Source organism: Haplochromis burtoni, unplaced genomic scaffold (genome assembly GCF_018398535.1).
Source record: "Haplochromis burtoni strain Fernald_Lab_line unplaced genomic scaffold, NCSU_Asbu1 Contig_213, whole genome shotgun sequence".
NCBI classification, from domain to species: Eukaryota; Metazoa; Chordata; class Actinopteri; order Cichliformes; family Cichlidae; genus Haplochromis; species Haplochromis burtoni.
In genome coordinates this window covers 154,960-175,439 of record NW_024582574.1, presented here as the reverse complement: position 1 = coordinate 175,439, position 20,480 = coordinate 154,960, and the positions used below count along the sequence as shown (strand labels likewise).

The 20,480-nt window shown below is 40.4% G+C and overlaps 1 protein-coding gene and 1 long non-coding RNA gene across 5 annotated transcripts in view; one reads left to right on the top strand and one right to left on the bottom strand.

Moving 5' to 3' along the window:
- Positions 1 to 6: 6 nt before the first annotated feature.
- Positions 7 to 12,852, bottom strand: LOC102308737. Its single transcript, XR_316724.3, has 6 exons — positions 11,648 to 12,852; positions 11,435 to 11,568; positions 10,040 to 10,442; positions 8,074 to 8,193; positions 705 to 7,995; positions 7 to 478 (listed from the first exon to the last, which is right to left on the bottom strand). It is a non-coding gene; the product is annotated as an uncharacterized LOC102308737 (long non-coding RNA).
- march1 (membrane-associated ring finger (C3HC4) 1) overlaps positions 2,561 to 20,480 on the top strand; it is a 31,557-nt gene continuing 13,637 nt past the window's right edge. For 2 of the 4 annotated variants that reach the window (XM_042226469.1, XM_005936709.3), the window contains exons 1-2: positions 8,190 to 10,014; positions 17,333 to 17,739. In XM_042226469.1, the coding sequence (XP_042082403.1) occupies positions 17,653 to 17,739 (87 nt within the window). In that variant the 5' untranslated portion in view covers positions 8,190 to 10,014; positions 17,333 to 17,652. Of the gene's footprint in view, positions 2,658 to 4,484; positions 4,579 to 8,189; positions 10,015 to 17,332; positions 17,740 to 20,480 lie in introns of those variants that run through there. The other 2 variants (XM_042226468.1, XM_042226467.1) reach the window with 2 other exon arrangements.

The following is a 20,480-nucleotide window of genomic DNA, read 5'->3' as shown; positions in this document are numbered from 1 at the left end:
TGTAGTGCATTGCATCTTTAACACAAACACAATCAAAACAGTTTTCTTTTTTGTTTTGTTTTTATTAAAAAGTAATTCAATAAACATCTGAACATACAATATAAACAATTTGTAGCTATACTAGGGGTATTTACAGCTCTTTGGTCCGCAGCTTTTTAAATCGATTATTGAATATACTTGATGATATTGATTAAAAGCTCTCATCCTATTTTCCCCATTTTATCATTTGGAAGGAGCTCAAAACTGGCCGAGCCCAGCTCTGTGGTCGCCCAGCTGTTGTAGCTTTTCATGGTTTAATGAATATTCAGATTCTTGCTACAGAAGCAGATACATGTACATTAAAGTCTGTGGGTGGCATCTTTGTGGAGTCCCATATCTCCCCTTCTTTCATGGGCTCCAGCCGTGATGTTTCTGCCACAAACTGCGGTCCATATTCACATTTCTCTCCTCGAGTCTTCCCCATTGCAGTTCTCCTGACCTGTAATGGATAAAAACAGCATTTAGACATAAAGTCACCTTGAGTCCCCTCTTTCACCTCCTCCCAGTTCAGTTTGTGAGATTTATGTCCTCTGTTCTTCGTAAACACTAATCACACACACGCTTTTCCTGACTGCCAACCTGCCGGCCACGTAGCCTGTTTTTGTTAGGCTCTGCTCATAACCTCCTGCTATATATGAACACATGCATGAGTGAATGTCTCTTACCTCAAGGGAAGGGTACTCTGGAGTGCAGAGGCAGGCAGCGTCTGTGTGGGCAGTGGTGTCTGTGGTATTTTTTCCTCAGGTTCAAGAAATCTGGAGTAAAAGAGATGGTTTGATTGTAGATGTAAACAGATATTTAATTAAATTAGACTGCTATCAGGCAAATAGCTGCTCATTCATGCGGTCTGCAGGTGGATGCCTGGCATATATAATTTTGAACCTTCTGCAACTCTATAACCTCTCCTGACCACTTTAAGAGTTTCTTTTCTTTATTGCAACCCATTTACAAACAGCTGGGACACACTCACCTAACACGTGATTATTTTTATACGTCCCTAATAAATCCAGACTGCCAGCCAAGCCCAGGAAGAGATAAACCGCCAGATGACTTTATGACTCCCCTCCCACCCTCTCTGCCTGTACCTCTGAAAGAAGCTGCCCCCCACCCCACCCTGAAGGTAGCCTGCTTTATACTTGCCACTGCTACTCCATGTCATGTAAATAAAGCGCGGGTATTTGCATGAAGTTTTAACACTGTCATTAACAAAAGCGCTCCGGAGCGCCTTCCAGCCGGGGACAAAGAGCCCACCGGTCCGCTTTGCGGATACCCCGGCGGCGCTCCGCTGTCCTCCACTCCTCCTTTTATCCTCTCATCATCGTGTCCTCGCCATCAGCACATGAACCTATATCACGACCCGAGGCACAAAACCTCCCCCTTTAACAGCAGCCGCCCCCTCCCCTTTTTTTTCTTTTCTTTTCTTTTTTTTTTTTTTGCATCTGCGCAAAGATAACCGCAAAAAAAGTCGAGAATTTGCGGGGGAAAGCGCACCTGCTACGAGGCAGGAACACTAAAACGTTTTTTTTTCCTTATTACAGATGGGGGGTACTTATTTGTGGTCAGGCTAAAAGGAGGCTTTAAAAAGTGCTTTTCCTGCATTATGCGAAATCAATAAAAACCGACACTTAATTATCAGTGTCACTCAGCTGTAATTTGTTTATGAGACTGGAGCCTTTGAGCTGAGGAAGCTTGATTCCACCACTAAAAGTTTCATTTATTTATTTCCAAATAGTCAAAAAAAAAGTTTGACCTAATAACTCAAAACTGAGAAAAATAATTTCAAGTTACCGGGTGAAAATCTTTGAGATAATAACTGTAAATATTGACTATTTAACTTTTTCACAACAAGCAGTGAATGCATCACCACTGTTATAAAGAAGTAACATCCCGTCAATAATTGGCCGTCAAATTATCTCGCGCACTTTTAACATTGCTTAGGTTAAAACAGAAAAATAAACGAAACTTTTCTATTAAAAGTTTTAAGTCTGTTTAACTCATAGGGTTAAGCTAATCTGTTTTATTAGTGACAGTTAACTATAGCTAACATAGTCCAAGCTTGTTGCCATGGATGCGAGTTTAAGGGTCAGTGCGCAGTGATTCAGAACGCTGCTGACCGGGACTATGTTTTGGTCCATGTAACTGGTTGTAAAGCTTTATTTATGTATTTATTTTTCTTTTTAAAAAAAAAAAAAGTTTTATTGTACCTAGCAGACATTACTAACATTAACGTTCAGATTTATAGGCGTCCCCCTTTAAATGGACACCTCTGGGTGGTGAAGTCTGAGGACGCTTACCTGGCTTGGCAGAGGAGACCGATGCTGCCATGACTGCGAGCAGCATGAGAAGGTAGAGCAGGTTGAATATCCTCATAGTTAGGTGGCAGCTGGTTTCAGGAGCTGAAACTTATGATAATTTTCACAAATAATTCCGGAGAGTCCCTGTAGCTCAAATCCGGACTGGACTGGAGATGCTGAGTGTCTTTCAGATTTGCCCCTCTTCTCTTTTCTGTCAGGAAATCCTCCTCTGGGAGAATCCAGTACGAACAAGTAGATCTCTTCTGAGGATAATCGCTATGTCCCTGAAGGAATGTCTCTGTGTCTGAGAGCGAAGTGACAAAGGTGCTTCTCCCCCTTCCTCCTTTATACAGCCTTTTTTAGAGGGAGGGGGGCTGGGTGGGTAGTTCCCACAACAGCCCCCCCCCCCCATACACACACAAAACTCTCTATCCCTCAAACACACACACACAAACACACATTTCGGCACATATTGACCCCACATGTAGAGGGGTAATTCAAATGACAGGAAGCCCCCTCCGTGCACCCTGAACTGCCCCTTGAACACACACTCTTGTGCTGCATGCTGTATTTTGTGTGCGCAAGTGGCTGATATTTTCAAAGAGAGCGGAGTGAGCAGGCAGGGAAGATTTATCACCTGTAACATTAGAGCAAAGATTTAAGAAGCTGTGACTGGAAATAGCAGGTCCTCCAAGAACCAGATCCCGCCTGGCTCTCTCCTGCTCCCCAACAGATGAAGACACACACACACATGCGCACACACACACACACACACACACACACACACACACACACACACACACACACATATATACATCTGGAGCTTTTGGGTGTTGAGGTGGTGGGGGCAGTTTTGGGGGGCAGCGGTCCTCCGAATGAAATCTAGGGGACGGCAGACTAATGATGACCAAAGACGTCTTAACTGTCTGTGTAGATCTTGTACTGTCTCTGAGTGACAGCATGAAGGCCTGCCTCTGTAATGTTGGCTTTTAGTTGGTTGTTTCTCTCATCACATGGATAAACCATTACAGTTAAAAAAAACAACCCACAATATCCAGGTGAACTTGATAAATATCTTATAGCACAAGGATAACCAGAGAAGTAAACAAAGCATTCTGTGGCTAACTTATATAAAGATTGTTTAGTTATTCTTATTTTTCTGGCGTCATCCGATGAGAGGGAGCAGCAGAACCTCAGCAAGGATTTTTAGAGTGGGAAGGGGGAAGGGATAAAGTCTGGATTTTTAACTGCATCACAGCTTTTCCCACTGATAAAATACATTATTATTATTATGCCAAAAATGATTAAATAATCATTAAATAATATATTTTTTTACAATGGATCCACGGTGAAATTAAAAATGAATACATAAATCAAATAAAGCAGAACTTTGCACATTTAAAAGCCCAAAGAGTGGTGCTGACAGGTTTTTCATTTACAATAGCAGCATTTCTCTCGGCTTTGCTTCTTTTGTTTGGTTTTGGTAAAAAGAGTCTGTATTGTATAAGCGCTGTTTTTATTATGCCACATTCCAAGAAATATCCAGCCCTGCGTGGGTATCCGGGTAGCCCATCGTTGGGGTTTCCTGCAGCAGGTAACCCACTTCACTTGGCATTAGCTCTGCAGTCACCGGCTGCGCGCGGGGGGGACTCATTAGTGTGTCTGCTGACGGCCGTCTCTGTGGACTGAGTCTCTCCATTCAGCACCCAGCTAATGAATTAACACATTAAGATGAAATGTCAGCCGTTACATGTGAATGAGGATTAGAGGAGCAGCAGGACACTAATGGACCGCAGGGCTTGAAACAGTCAGAGAGTCTCTGAACGAGCACCTGGGCCGTCAGCTCCTTCAGCTCTCAAGAATAAAGCCAAGGCCAGGGTCTTTGTGTTTTTTAGTGTTGTTTGTCGGTGTCGCATTTTGAAATGTTGCCTTTTATTGCTTTATGATGTTTGCAAAAATGCTCCTTGAAATGACAGAGATTCTTCCCCAACAACACACAAACACACACATTCATCCTGCTGCAAACACTCTGCTGAGGTATGTAGTTTGTTTCTGTGGTGAGCTGCACTTTGCATATCAGCTGCCTTTGTCATTTAAAAAACTTTTATTTTCCCAATTTGAATATGCTTATTTGGTCTCAATTGTCATTCACAGCCACCTGGTATCCACTGCCTGCTAACTCCTGCCAGACCTCTGCCTCTCTGTGTTCCTTACTTTCTGTCTACCTGCCCTTTGGAGTAAGAGAGTAAGATTCATACCAGATTCTCCCACCAGGTCTTCGCTGCAGAGCGTGTTGTAATAATTTGCCCTTATAAAAGGGATTATTCGTGTTTACGAGGATTATCCAGCCTGCTTGAACACCCCCCCGTGAGAGAGGCACACACAGACTGGGCGAGCTCTCACATTGCTGCAGTACCCTGGCAGGGCTGCAGGTGAAGCTTGTTCTTTTGTGGCGTGAGAGCCATCTTTGGTTACTTAAACAGTGCAGTGCATTTTTGCATTGTATGAAGTGTTTAACAAACAACAAGCCCAAGATAACATGTGAAGATAATGAGTTGACATCGATAAAAACAGAACAGCTGCAAATCCACTTTTGCTGTGGAAATGACTGAGAAGGATGAGCATTTATCTAAATTGTTTCTTTCTGCTTTGCTAAAACAGCATCAGGATGTGTGCTTTATGTGTTCATGTGTGTGATGGAAACCATTTGGAAAGTGGATTTACCTCTCTGAGTGTAAAGTAACCAAAATGCTGTCTTGCTACTTGTATCTGCGCTAAAACATCAGCCTCTTTTTGGATTAGAGCAAGAATTTTATTAGCTGATTAAATACTTTTTTTGTCAGTATTTTTCAAGCAAAAAGTCTCAAAAAATTAAATTAGACAGACTACTGAAATTGTAAAACTCAAAAGTCTGAGTTTGGGCAGTTAGTCCAGCATAGCAGTAAACGTTAAAAGATTTTTTTTGACATTTCAGAACCATGATGTGACTAAATGAGGAAAAATAGCTGGTAGCAAATTATTTGCAGCCTTATGTGTGACCATTTATTTGAAGCATTCCCAAGTACCAGCCCTGTTATTAATCCCGTCGCTCAGCGTGCTCATATTTTAGTCCAATGTGTGCCTGAACTCAGCAGGCAGTGTGCTCTGAATTAGTGTGCAGCTCAGAAAACAGTTGGACTGCAGGGCTGCTGTTATTACGAGTGTTAACAGCAGTCCTGGTTTTCCCAGCAGCTGTACTGACTTTACAGCGTCTCCTCCCCTCCTCTTAAAGTTTCACTTTCTTCTTTTCCTCTGTCATCATCTCTTGACCGGGATCAGCAGATAAGGAGCTTTCTTTATCTCTGACAAAACTTGCTCGGAAGAACAGTGCTCCATAAAATGCCCCTGTAACTTTTGGACTTGGGTGATCATTAGCACATATCATTAAAACACTGAAATGGTAATATAAGGTACATGCTGTAGATGGGTGACCAGTAGAACTTTTTAGTGAGGTTTTTTCCCCATTGAGCTTCCAGATCACCGTTCTTGAAAGTCTTTTCAACTTCGCTGGAGGCATAAACAAAAGACAGGTCATCCTCTCAGTTCCTTAACACACTATTTTCAAACATTTATCTAGCGCACAGTTAATGTGGCAAATCAACGCCCACTTTTTTATACTTGATATCAATCACATAGGTCGATACTGATGTTTAGTTGATGTACAGCTGTAGATTTGATGATGGTTGAGGATCTGGTGATTCTCTGTGCCACAGTTTTTAATTTGCATTAGAGAAAGAACAAAATAAACCCAATAAACTTCCCATCTTTATTTTCAGACTATTCATACACAACTGCCTTTTACATTAGAACACAGTTATATTAAAAAATCATGAGCAGCGGGACTGCTCAATGGTGATATTGAAATATTTCATGACCAATATAACACAGTATTATGATTTATCAAGGATTTATTTTGCTAAAAACAAAGATACCAGAACCAGTCGGTTTAACGGAAATATTTAGTTATAAATATTTTTCATCGTAGGTTCTCAGATGTAAATATTTAGCAGTTGGGCTACATGTTATGATAGAAAGCTGAACACATTTCCATTGTACACACTGCTGGTTGTTCAAGAAAGACAATGTGAATGAGTTCTGAATTTCTGGGAAATTTCTGGGTGATTTGATACAGAATGGATTACATGAGAAAATAATGAAGGCCAATATAGGCATATAGGTTGTTATAAGCCTTGTTGCAAATACTGCTGGGCTGAAAATAAAATAAAAACAAATATTGGCATTATAAGACCACAATTTCACAAATAGTCCAAAGATTGCATATAATTATGACCTCCTTGTGCTTTATATGGAAGAGTTTATGTTTGTTTCTTTTTAAGAATGATCACCCCTCTCTTTATAGGATGGTTTGCACGTGAGATGTTTCCATAGTCTAAGGTCTTATGAATCAAAGAGCTGACGTGATGGCCGGAGCTTGTGTGGGTTGTTCTGTTTCTCATTCAGGAGCAGAGTGTAGGTGATGAAACGAGTGGCCATAGTTGAAATGTGCCGTGATGTCTGAATTTGTAGGGGTGTGTCCTTGCCCTTGTGTCTGTGTGCACGGGTGTGGATTGTGGCCTGGTGAGTTCATTGACCATCATTAGAGTGATAGTGGGTCTGTTGTCATGCCACAATATCGTCAGTGTTAATGAGGGCTGTAGCCATCCAGCCAGAGCTTAATTACTCTGAAGACCCTTTATCTCTTCAACAGCCCAATACTAACCTCAATGGCTGCATATACACATGAACAGGAGTACACACACACACACACACACACACACACACACACACACACAGGATCATCATTACACACCAAAGACGCTGGCTTTAAAAGAAAATCTTCCTCAGTTGCTTTATTCTGGAGCTCCTCCTCCGCTTCATGTCAACAGCTAGACGGCTGACTGCAGAGGAGTGACGGAGGGCTTAAGGGTCGAGGGGCATTCTCCACAGGGAGCAGCCTCTAACCCCCTGGGATGTCACCCCACGAGGGCTGCAGGGGCCGAAAGTCACTTGGTTTGTTAAATCCTAGACAAGACATCACGGCTTGTCAGAGATCTGTGCATCAGTGTTCGGCTCTGTCTGGTTCTTCAGCTCCACGGCATTTAACTCTACCTATTTTTCTGTGGCCTCAGTTCAGAATTCAGCTGATGCTTTTTTTAAACTGTAGATGGAGCTAAAGAGCAAATTATCATAGAGGAAAGAAAAGATGTGGTGTTACAGTGATAAACTGTACAAACAGGATCTTTGCTCTACAAGTTTATCTAATCGTCCTCTCCAGATACCTGAACAAATACGCTGAGATCACATTATGCTGTTAGCAATTTGTGTTACACTTCTAAATGATTACCTTCAGCCTTATAACAATACTCATAACTTACGAAGCTGTATAATTAATAGGGTACAGTTTATTGCCACCTTATCTTTATTGTGGGAACCTACTGTAATGGGCATTGCGTCAACACTAATACAAAAAAAAAAAAAGAACAGTAAGCGGTGTTTTCAGTTTTGCCTTCACTCAGCTGGGGTTTATAATGTTTGCTTTATGTGTTCTGTCCAGCTTCTTTGATGATCACTCTCTGCTTCCTGTTACATGGCTGCAGTTTCTTCACTTCATAGACATCTTTTTCTGAGATAGAGCATAGATAATCGGCGTTAGAGAGGCTGACGTTGGTTTCTGTGGTGATATCAGAGGCTAAATGTGTACCTGGCCGGGCTGCCTGTGGTTGAAAACAGACTGAAGCCAAACTGAAGAGAGTGAAGATGATGAAGGCAACGATGATGAAGGTCAGCTCAAAGCCAGTGAATGGCAGTTCCATCTACACAACTATACAACACAAAACAGGACTCATTTATACAGAGAAATGAAGAAATTACTCTTTGCCACAGTGTAGCTTCACTGTATAATTTTATGCTCAGGCACAGACAGAGCTACCACACAGGCTCATTTCCACGCCTAAAGCTGGAATTACTAAACCCACACTGGCAAAGCTGGAACATGCAGACTACTCATAGAAAGGATCTCTTTTTTTATTTCTTTGCACAGTCGAGGAGCGTATCAGGTCACATTTCAGTGCGTGTTATACCTGTATAACCATGCGCGTGACAAACAAACAATCTTGAATCTAGCTCACTAAACTTCTTGCTTCTAATTATACAGTCACCAACCAAAAAATGTTGTTGATCTGATGGATATAAATTTTAGCTGCAACATTTGGGTCACAGTTTGGTGTGGTGTGAAAGCATGGATCCATTTTGCCTTGTATCAACTGTTCAGGCTGCTGGTGGTGGGAGATGTTTATTTGGCATGCTTTAGCCCCATTAGTACCAACTGAGCATGTTTTTAAATGCCACAGTCTCCCTGAGTATTTTTGCTGACCATGTCCACTCTTTTATGATGACAGTGGACCTATCTTCTGGTGGCTGCTTTCAGCATGATAACACACCATGTCACAAAGGTCAAATCATCTCAAACTGCTTTCTTGAAAATGACAATGAGCGCATTGTACTCAGGTGGCCTCCACAGTCACCAGACCTGAATCCGATAGAATGTGGTTGAACGGAAGATCAGTATGTGCAACCGACAACTATCAGCTGTGTGATGCTATTGTGTCAGTATGAACAAATCATCAATCAATATCAGGTTGAATTAAAGCAGCACTGTACCGCAAAATGAATACTAACATGTACCTTATGAAGTGGCTGCTAAGTGTATACTTCTAAGATTAAGTTATGGACTATGTGTATTCATGAAAATGGAGCGCATTTTAAAATATTAAACAGTTTAATTCTCTGTAAACTGCCCAGCAAATCAGGCTGTAAGTGAGTTCAGTAGACGATTTTTTTTTAAAAGGCTTTTGCAATTCTTCGAGTGCAGTTCTGCGTGCACTGCCACCAGAGGGCTGTATAAACTTGGAATTGGCATTACATTCGAGACTTCTCTGCTTTATATTCAGCTTGAAATGTGAGAATTCACACAACCTCAGCAGTATCACCTGCTGGGTTTAGAAAGTTAAGAAATGTACAGTGGTTTCGCAGTATGAGTGGCAGGCTGAAACTCCAGGCCGGGCTCCCATGAATAAAACAGTCAGTGTGAAAAATCAAAGAAAAAAGTACAGTCACTGAAGTTTCAGGGACTTTCTGTGAACTTAACATCAGTGAATACATTTTTAATCTTCAGCAGAGTTTCAGAATCAAACATCCTTTATTATATTCTTTTTGTTTTAACTCTTTAGCCATCACGTGTCAGGTAAGCAAAATAGTTATAGATTTACATGTTTATGAAAACACGGCTGTCAAACAAGAGCTGGTGCTGAATAACAGAGCATTTTTATGTTGTCACAGACAGGCTGAATGAATCAGTGTAGCCGACCACAGATGGCCTGTGATTCCTACATTTTTCTCTCTGTAAATGTAGGCATTCACACTAGCGATAGCCTTTGAGCCTTGGCACAAGTGATTCATACTTCTCATTTCAATAGAGTGATCAGATGGCTCGCTCACAACCTGTCAAACACACCTTTTGTTTTTGACCTAGATTTTTCAACTGCCTTCCAGTATCAAAGGTAACCGTCAGTGGGTAGAAGAAAACATCCTTGAGCAACTCAAAGAGGAGGTACAAGAAAAGAGTGAATAAGAAGAAGAGCAGGTACGGTTAAGCTTTTAAAACTTACTGGTAGAAGCAGCTGCTTTCAGTTCTAGGTTAGATAAAATCCTTCTGTCTTCACACTCTCACAAAGAAAGCAGGCGCGAGATACTGACTTGACAGTGTTTGTTAAAGCAGGCGTTTCTTTGTTCAGTCCTTTTTTTTTTCTTTTACAATGTGTAGTGTAGGCCACTCCCCTATGGCTCATCCTGGAGGATGCAAGATCCTTTAACAAAGTACACATGCACTTGTGTTCAGAGGTTATCAGTTCAACTTTTTGTCTGGTAACCAACAGGTTCACACACAGGAGGGGGCTTTGACTGTCACATTCTCAGAGGGCTGCTTTTCCCCTGTGAATCTTCTGTATCTGAATCATAACCCTCATCAAAGTCAGACAGTCAGCACATCGTTTTGTGGGTTTGTGTTAGTCGCTGCAGAAAATAGAAACAGAAAGTTAATTGCTTTGGTTTTTCACCTCAAAATGCAATACTTTATCACAGATCTGGTCACATAAAATAATAATGATTTATTAATAACATTTAATAATTAATGTGATGCCAAACAAAATGATTTGACCATCTTTCATGTTGTAGGCTATTAAATATAAATGTTTAAAAAAATGGACCTATCATAATCGAATCTTAGAATTAAATGTAATAATGTATGTATATGTATATATATGTATAAATCTATAAAATATGATTTATGCATTTGATAGAAATTGTGTGGGGTTCATTCATGATAGTAGATCGTAAATAGATATATAAGAATCTTATATCCTGCCTGGACAGTTTGCCTTGTGATCTAGTGGTAGTTTTTTTTATCTGAAGCATTCTCTAAGTGGAAGTATAAATGAACCAATGGAAAAAAATATAATACATTTAATATAATAATAATTTAATATCACTAAAACATAAAATATATAAAACAAAGCAGCAATTCCAGTCAAAGGAAGTACAAATGAAATACAAAGAGAACGTTATTGTGTGAAAATAAGGTTAAAGATAACGCTTCAAAGCTGAGGTTCATAATTAGACGGGTTTGTCTTGACAGGAGGAAGATATAGAAAGTTCAGTTATGTGGAAATAACTCTCAATTATGTGGAAATAACTCTCAGTTATGTGGAAATAACTCTCAGTTATGTGGAAATCCAAATCTCGTTAAACATGTGTGCCACACGTGCTTAATGCTTGCAGAGTTGACAAACTTCACTAAGTTGATGACAAAAATTTCCTATATGTATGAATGTATATATGTATTTATATATTATTATTATTTGAAATGTGTAATCATTTTTGAAGTACTTTGGTGCTCTAATATTTTGCTATTTTACCTAAGTGTGAGTGCAGACGCTAAGTCACAGTCCAGACATTAGTGTGTGTGTGTGTGTGTGTGTGTGTGTGTGTGTGTGTCTTAGTTGTACCATTTGACTGTCCACATTCCTCATTGAGCATCCCTCCAAGTGTGAAGAGGGCAAAAACCAGGAGAGAAAACATGATGGTCAGCATCTCCAGCTCAGCTAATGAAGAGGCCATCTATTTACGCCTGCTCCCACAGCTGTACATTGATAGTTTCATCAGTGAGATCATCCAACATCATATGACACAGCAATTGAAAATGAGGGAGAAACACTTACTTAGCGAAGTAAAGAAGCTTGTGGATGTTGATCATCACGCAGCAGCTGCATTACACGACACACACACACACACACACACACACACATACACTTTATGTCCTCTCTGACACACTCTCTCTCTCTCTCTCTTTCTCTCTCTCTGTGTCATGCACTTGCAAGAGCTGTGAAGAGCTGACTTACACGTCCCCTCTCAAGTTTAAGTGAGATCATATTAACCGTAATTATTAATGGTGCCCTGAGCCTCCCCTGAATGTGTGTGTCTGTGTCTCTGTGTGTTTTACACAGAAAGTTCTAACTCCAAAAGCATGCATTTTGTTTTCAAGCATGTTGCTTTTCCTGGGTTTGGGTCTTAAACAGTGAGATGAAGAGCTTTGTGTTTCCTCAGTAACTGAACCTCTCTGTGGAAGAAAATGTTTTTTCTCAAGGCTTGTGATGTGGTAAAATTGTATTCTGAAACCATGCCCAACTTCAGTGTGAGCATCCAGTAAACACATGCTTGTATTCTTTTAAATGTACACTGACAAACTGAAGCTTTGCAGACTGTAACTGATAAAGGAATAGTGTTTGGAAAATGTGGAACCACAAAAAGTATTAATTCTGATTACCATTGCCATTATATGTTTTTGTGGTGATGTTTATTTTAGTATGTATGTGTCAGTAAAAAGGATGTGGGTGGGCTTATCTAGGGCATTTCTTTGACCACCACTTCTTTAAAACCAAGGCTGTCACTGCTCTTAGCATGCAGTCGATGTTCTTGTGGTACAGCTCATGTGCGTTCTGCAAAAGAATCAGGAAATAAAAGCATAAGAACAGATAGTTTGAGCGGAGATATTATAGGAGCAATAATCTTGAATTTAAAGCTTTTAGGGTACTTTTGGAACAGCAAAGATGGTGGTAGAAGCAGAACAGGAGAATGAAAATAGAGGTTTTAAGATTGTATCCCAGGGTCATAGTCATCAAAATCAAAGCAAATGTAACTGTTGACTTTGTGCATTCAGTTTTAATCTCTTAAAATTAAAGTTAATTTAGATGGTGCTTTAAAATAAATCCACAAATAAGTGTCTGGAGTGGTTTTGGGAAGCTTCTGAATGCTGACACTTGCTGCTTGTCAAACTTTTATTAATGGGTCACTGCTCATGAAAATCATTCCACACAGGAAATCTGGAGAAGTGAGAAACTAACAAACTGGAGACAGAAAGTTTAAGTTCAATTCAACCAAAGCACAAGAGCATGTTCATTAAAAAAAGAAGGATTTTAAAAGATTCAAACCACTTAACTTATAACCTATAATAATAATAAATAAAGTACTGTACATCCCAAGGTAGTTTGGATGTAGGATATAGTTTTGAATGCTTTAATAAAAAAAACAAAACACAAAAAACACCTTCTTTTGAGAATAAATGCTTGCTGATCATCCGTAAAAAGCCAAACATAGAACTATTTCTATGTCCCCTGAGATGTGCAGCTTGAATGCTGCTATTTGTAATCTTCTGAATTTTATTGTCCATGTAGGCAGTTTGTGAACTCCACACTAACTCTGTTGAAAAAATGGTGGCATGCAGTGATTCTGCAAGTCTTAAAAACCCTGTATTTGGTTAGAAACAATGCAAAAACAAAGTATTTAAAAATAAATCTTATTTTATATCTTATATGTTACGACCCGGCTCGAAATGACCGCAACAGAAGCGGGGTGTCCCGTGACTTCCCACGCCCAAACAGACACAGTCACAGCATCGGACTTTTAACAATAGTTTATTCACAACAATGGTAGTGGCAGTGTATAATTTCAGGGTGAGCTAAGGCCAACACAACAAACAAAACTCAACCTAGGCTTCGGTTCCCCTCTGACCTGTTCAAGGAAAAGAAAAGAAAGAAATAACACAGTCTGACCTCCCTGGTCTAAAAACACAGGAGAAAAGAAGGCTTCCCAAAATAATCGGCAGCTCACCCCTACTTGCTCCGCACTTCACACACATGCCCGACCTTTTAACCAAATAGCTACGGCTGCTCCGTCTGGACCTGAGGCAAGTGCACGGGAAGTCTGCCACATCCCCCCGCACCGCAGCTTTTCAGTCGCCCTTTTATAGTTCACGTCCACAGCAGGAACCAGTTACATCAGGCCGTTCCTTAGGTCCACCAATCACAGCCGAGCCCCTGCACAGGTGAATTTGCATACACACATTAAGAAACAAATAACCCACCAACACACGCACGTAACATTATACTTGATTGCAGCTATATTGTGTTAAACTAAAATCCTTATAAAAGCGAGTGTCTCGTAATTTTACAGCTATTTCAAAATACCTTCACGCACATGCATCCATGTGTAAAAATACGTTTTTATACAGCTCTGTGCAATCCTTTGAAGGTAGCATAACATAAGCAGCATGGAAAGTGATAGGAAAACAGCATCTTCCCATATACCTGTTTCACATATAGGACCTGCACAAAGGAACACACAGTGGTAAATATAACCAAACTACATAAATGAAAGATTCAAATCGACTAATGATTAAGTGACATTTAGCTTTAGGAACACAGATGTACTGAATGTAACCAATGCTACCACAAACAGAGCCGGGATAGTATGCAGAGCCAAGGTTATATGTGCTGTGTTTACATTAAAGCATTATGATTGACTAAAACACAACAGAACACAAAATAACAATATATGCAAGTGACAAATGGTAAATGAATTCAGTCCTAGCCACTTTGTCACACCCCATGATTCAGTAGCTTGTAAAGCCAGCTTGAGCTGATATAACTTGAATTTGTGGAGAGATTTTGACCTACTCTTCTCTAAAATTCAGTGCATTGAGGTTTGTGGACATTTGTTTATGTGCTGTCAGTTTGCGGTCAGGACTTTCAGTGGGCCACTGCAACACCGCTAGTTTCCGTTTATAGACATTTTGTTGTAGATTTGCTGCTGTGTTTGGCATCATTGTACTCTTTATTCCTGTCACAGAGATGACCTCGTATTTGACTCTACAATACTTTGGTGTTCAGAAGAGTTCATGGTCAACTCAATGACTGCCCGGTACCCAGCTTTTGTGGGTGGAAAACAAACCCAAATGATCATCTCTCCACCACCTTACTCGACAGCTGGTGTGAGCTGTTGGTGCTGAAATGCTGAGTTTGGTTTTTAGGCCAGTTTGGTTTGGTTTCATCTGAATAAAGTACATTGTTCCAGAAGTCTTGCAGTTTTCTTCAGATGCAGCTTTGCTAGGATAAGCTAAGCTAAGCCATGCTGCCATGTTCTTTTTTACTGAGAGTGAACCTTTCCAAACAAGCCATACTTAGAGTCTGTAGAGTCTGAGATGTAGCTCTTAGATTTCTTTGAGTATTGCATGGTTTGACTGTGCAATGCTGGGATTTGCTTGGACATCCACTCCTGGGGAGATTGTGGCATTGTGTTTACACGCACCTGAATAGGCCAAACCCGCAAACTGTAAAAACCTCTGCTTTGATATAGTTGTTCACGCAGATAATAATGTAAACAAGTTATCTTTCATTAGTTTTTCTGCATAAAATCATGGAGTAAACTTAAAGCTTGCAAGAAAATTCATGAAATGTAGTTTTATTTGCCCCAAAATAAGTCTTTCAAAAGGCTTCTCTTAACCCTCATCTCTTCTCCTATTACACTTCGGGATTCTTTTCATGCCGTGTCTTTCATAATATCTCTGAAACTGGCCTGCCTGCATTCCAGAACTGTCACCCACTGAAAAAACATTTGGAGCATTACAAAATGAATAATACAACAAAGCAGGCTCTTACCTCCTGAGCAGCTGAAATCCTGCTGCAACAGTGCAAAACCATTTGGACTCCTTAGCTCCCAAACACTCAGAGGAGAAGAGATGATGCAACACAGTGGTGCTAATGGTACTCCATATAGTCACATATGATTGCTTATGAGCTGTGCACCAAAAACAAGCTATATGGTGTCTCTTTCTAGCCCAGAAATGGCTGTTCCATGATTTCCTGACTTTGATTTATCAGACCAGATTACAGCTTTCCACTTCGACTCAGTCCACCTTAAACGAGCACATGCTGACAACAGATGAACATTTTTCTAATTCACTCATTCATTCATTCTTAATAATATTGCAGGGTCTTCACCTTACAATATAATCTAAGAAAACTGGTTCAGTCTTTAACCAAGAAGATCCTATGAAAGCGTATTTGTTAGCAACAGGAATTTAATGTGAGGAGTTGTGATGTGTCCTCATCAAAAGCCCAGATGAATTTTTTTGTTTGTTTAGGCCTCCTTTTGAGGGTTTATGTTAGGGCTGTTCGATATAACGATATATATCGGATGAGGATATAAAAACGTCTATAGTTTCATTTTACGCTGTCGTTTGTTTCATGATGTCGCAAAATAAACTATTTACGGCAATATTTTTTCACCATTTTGATGGTCACTGTAGTGGCTATATTAATTTCGTAAAGTTCTCTCTTTCTCTTATATTTTATATAACCACACTATGGACAGACAAGCGCCTGTTTTTATGCGTTGTGGTTAGCAACAACGATGGTAACACCATCGCGTGTCCGCTTGTTTATTTTCCACATAAACCTTTCACAATAAAGCTCAAGATCCTGTTGAGACTTTTCAAAATAAACTGAATCACGTGAAATAGCAGATTGTTTACGGATGAGAAGTAAAAAAGAGCCGCCAGGTGCTAAAAAATAAACCTTAGACTCAAACGTTAGAACAGGCTTTTCCCCGCAGCACGCCGTGTAATAAATACTCAGAAAACGACGGCTGTTACAACTTACTCTAAAAATGTATCGTTTCATGCGTCGGTTAAAACACTCGACTCCAGGAACATGACGCGCAGCTGGAAACACTTCCAGCAAGACGAGCTGCCCGAGATTCACAGAATTTACAGAAAATGTTACATTTTTGTGATTTATATCGTTATCGGACGATAGAATTCTTATATCGGGATATGAGATTTTGGTCATATCGCACAGCCCTAGTTTATGTGTAACCTGTGAATATTGGGGTGCTTTGTTTATTTTTTAAATGTGTCACATGTATTTTGTAACTCTTTGTCTCACAAAGTAGTTTGAGCTACTTTCTAAAAGCATCTTTAGTTGCTCCTAGTTTAACTCCTGGCTCTAGTTTCTCTAATACTACCTGAGCATGTCTGTGAAGATGCCCCTGCTTTTCAGTAATCACTTTCAGTCACACATTTTCCGGTTATATCAATCATAATCCTCGTGACCCGAGACCATGTGAAATAGGATTACATCCTTGCCACCCACACACACACAACCCTCCCACACACAAACGCACTCTTTGAAGTGAAGACTGATATGGCGGGAGATTTGTCCTTTTATAGCGAGTCAGATATTAATGTTCGTTTAATTGCCTAACATGACTGAAGGAATGAGGTGTGTGTATGAGTGAGTGCTGTCCATGTGCACAAGTTGTGTAAGCTTATTAGCAGCGCCACTGGTCTGAGGAGGAGATTGAGGTTAGTCTAAGCCCTAATCCTCGTGGACCTTATGCTTGTTATACAGCGACAAAATCCTGGCTCCACCCCTTTTGCAAAGACACACAAGAACACACACATACTCTCACACACTCACACACACGTGCGTCACAACAACACAGTTTCCCTGCCTCCTTGTTTACTGCTCAGCTCCATCTCAACTCTTCCTCTCTTGTCTCGCTCTCAGGAGGAAAGCGAAAAAAGGGGAGGAAGAGGAGGAGGAGGAGGTGGTGGGCACTGTGGAGTAGTTTCCCAGTCGTCATGACGACCTCACACCCCACCATCCTGCTATCTTCTTGTTACCACGGTGACCTGATCCCGTTTCATCTCCGCTCTTCTTGATGATCCGGATTGGCTCGATAAATAAGTGCGATCCGGGAGTGCCTCTTCTTATTTCAGGAACGAGCTTGCGGACGCGAGAGCAGATCCCACGCAGGGACGCAGATTGGAGGACAGGACTGGGAATGCTGTGGGAGTAACTCCGGAGCGTTGCCTGGAAACAGCAGCATGCCAGTACAACAGATAACTGTGGTTCCGTCCAGGGACATAGCCAACAATGGCAAGAGTGCTCTTCGCTCCAAAGACAAGACCGAGGTGAGTCTCTGACCTCGAAATTTCACTAAGGGTGAGTAAAGGCTTTGTGTGACCGTTGTGTTGTTGTTGTTTTTTTGGTTAAGGCTTAAAAGTAGCATAAAGTTGGTGATTTAAGATTGCAAGAAAGTTGTTTCTGTTGTCAGAGGGCTGAGGTAAATCGATTCAGTATTAATCTTGTGGACATTGTGTGTGTGTGTGTGTGTGTGTGTGTGTGTGTGTGTGTGCGCGCGCGCTTCTGTGCGTGTTTTTATCAGCCTTCAGTTTCAGTTCCCAGGCTTTTCAGCTCACTCACTAAACAACACACATGTACAGTATAGATGTATCACAGATCCTTCACTTGGGGTTTGGTGCTTTCAGCTTTGAGGTAGAGCCTGACATCATAGCTATCATATCACAGACTGAAGGATTAAATTACATCACATCAGTTCACAGCAAGTAAAATATCCCACAGTGACACATCATGGCACACACACAGCTGTAGGAGCTGATGGAGCATAGCTCATATACGTAAGCATTTTTCATGCAGGAGAGCTCGCTAAACAAATTGAATGGTCAAATTTATCATCTTGATATTTAAGCTGTATACAATTTTAATATAGCATCAACTTATCCAAAATAACATTCCATCTTAAAATACTCCTTGATATCTGCAGTTCTTCAGTTGCTGATTAAAGTTTTCCACCATCAGAGCAATGGTTTCATAATGTCAGGAATGGGCCTAAACTTGACCTCACTTCACTTCATGGTATGCTGTGGTACAAAAACTGCTACACATCTGGTCACAGGTGATAAAGTCAGATGCATAGCATAGTGCTGTATTTCTCTGACAGTACTGATAAAGAACAGGATGAGTATAATGCCCATACATTATCTAACAAATAATACTCATACATAATTTGTTGAATAAGTCTTCCCAGGCTAGTTTCTTTGTTTTTGATATCCCCCTAATCATTACAAATCTGCTTATGAAGCGAGAAATTGCTGAAATAGCTGTGCCAGCTTCCTCAGGTTGGTGCAGTGTTGTGTTTTCTTCTTAATCTTGTAGAGCAGTCCCAAAAGTATACAGACTTTTGGAAATGTTCATCATTTCATTACATTGTGGGGGTTTTTTTTGTTTTGTTTTGGGGTTTTTTGTTGCAATTTTCCTCTTTTTTTCAGTTGCAGCTGGGAACAATCCAGTGAAGAAAGTACAGTTAATGGACTCAAAGTTAATCTGAATAAATCAACCATGATACATCATGTGTACCATTACTGTTTGGTTACACCAGCGGTTTAAGGCTGGATTTGTGGGGCACTTCCACCAGAGGAACCTTATCCTGCTTCTATTGCAGAAACACCTGCAATAACTGTAATATCTAAACATTGGTGTTTGTACAGTAAGCTGTTCTGATCTTGTTTAAAAATGTATTCTACTTTTACCACAGGGATAGAATATTATTTTTGCACCATCAGTGTGATTCCTTGTTAGTGAGCTCTTAGCCAAAAACTTGTTGGCATGGTGTGCAGAGTGTCCTTAAAAGTTTGAGGAAAATGGATAAGAAAATAGCAGATGAAGAAGTGGCAGGCCTAAAAACTATCTGCAGCAGATGAACACTATCTGAGAGTCATGTACTGAAGAAATGGGAAAAAAATCGAGCAAATACCTGACACAAAACCTGAGAGATGCATCCGGACCTTCAGCAGATCCATCTACTGTTGGAAGGGTGGCTGTCAAGAAGTCATTCTTTAGGAAGGGAAACGGGAAGAAAAGGTTGAGGTATGTCAAATTGCAAAACAACTGCGCTGAAAATCAGGGGCAACAGGTCTCATGGAGTGATGAATCCAAATGTTACATTTTTGGTTCAAATTACCATTACATAAGGAGGAGGTCAGGAGAGTCTAGGGCCTTTTGTAATGTGGAGGTGGAGGCTCTGTATGGTTTTGAGCTGCATTTCAGTCGGTGGTGTTGGAGATCTTGTCAGAACTGATGGATTTGCAGTACTACATGGAATAAATGGAAATACAGTATATGAAGTAAAAACAGAGTTTGTACAATTTTGGCAAGCTTGTACGTCAGAATTTAGTATAACCACTTTTGATCATCAGCACAGCCTGAACTCTCTATTTCTTGTAAGTTTTCAAGTCGTCTTCAGGAATAGTTCTCCAGGCTTCTTGAAGAACATTCAGAGCTCTTCTTTGTATGTTGGCTGCCTTTTGTTCTGTTCTCTGTTGAGAAGATATCACACTGCTTCAATAACGTTGAGGTCATGGCTCTGATCCATGACTGATGGTGTTTTATCGTCTGTTTTTCTATCCAGGTATGTTTTCACTGCATTGGCAGTGTTTTTGGTGATCTTGGTCATGCTGAAAAACGATGCTGCTGCTAATCAGACACTTTCCAGATGGTGAGATGCATAGTTGTTACATTTGGATTTCCATGTTTTTAAATGCTACGGCTTGTGCTCGTAAAGCACTGAAACACTGTTCCTTTCTACCGTTTTGATCTGCATCTTAAGACGATCTGTTTATGGTTGATATTCGGCTGAAGTTTCAACAAAAAACAAACAAAAAAATATATTGTTGGAACTAGGGCTGGGCCATATTATACCGTTCACGGTAATACCGGTATAATGTTAGGCAACGATAGGAAAATGAAATATCGCGATAGAATGGGAGTAAAACGCGCATGCGCAGTGCCTTTGTTTTCATACGCACATGGCCGATTGTTGAGTGAAACAGATGAACCAGAATTGGTTTGTAAA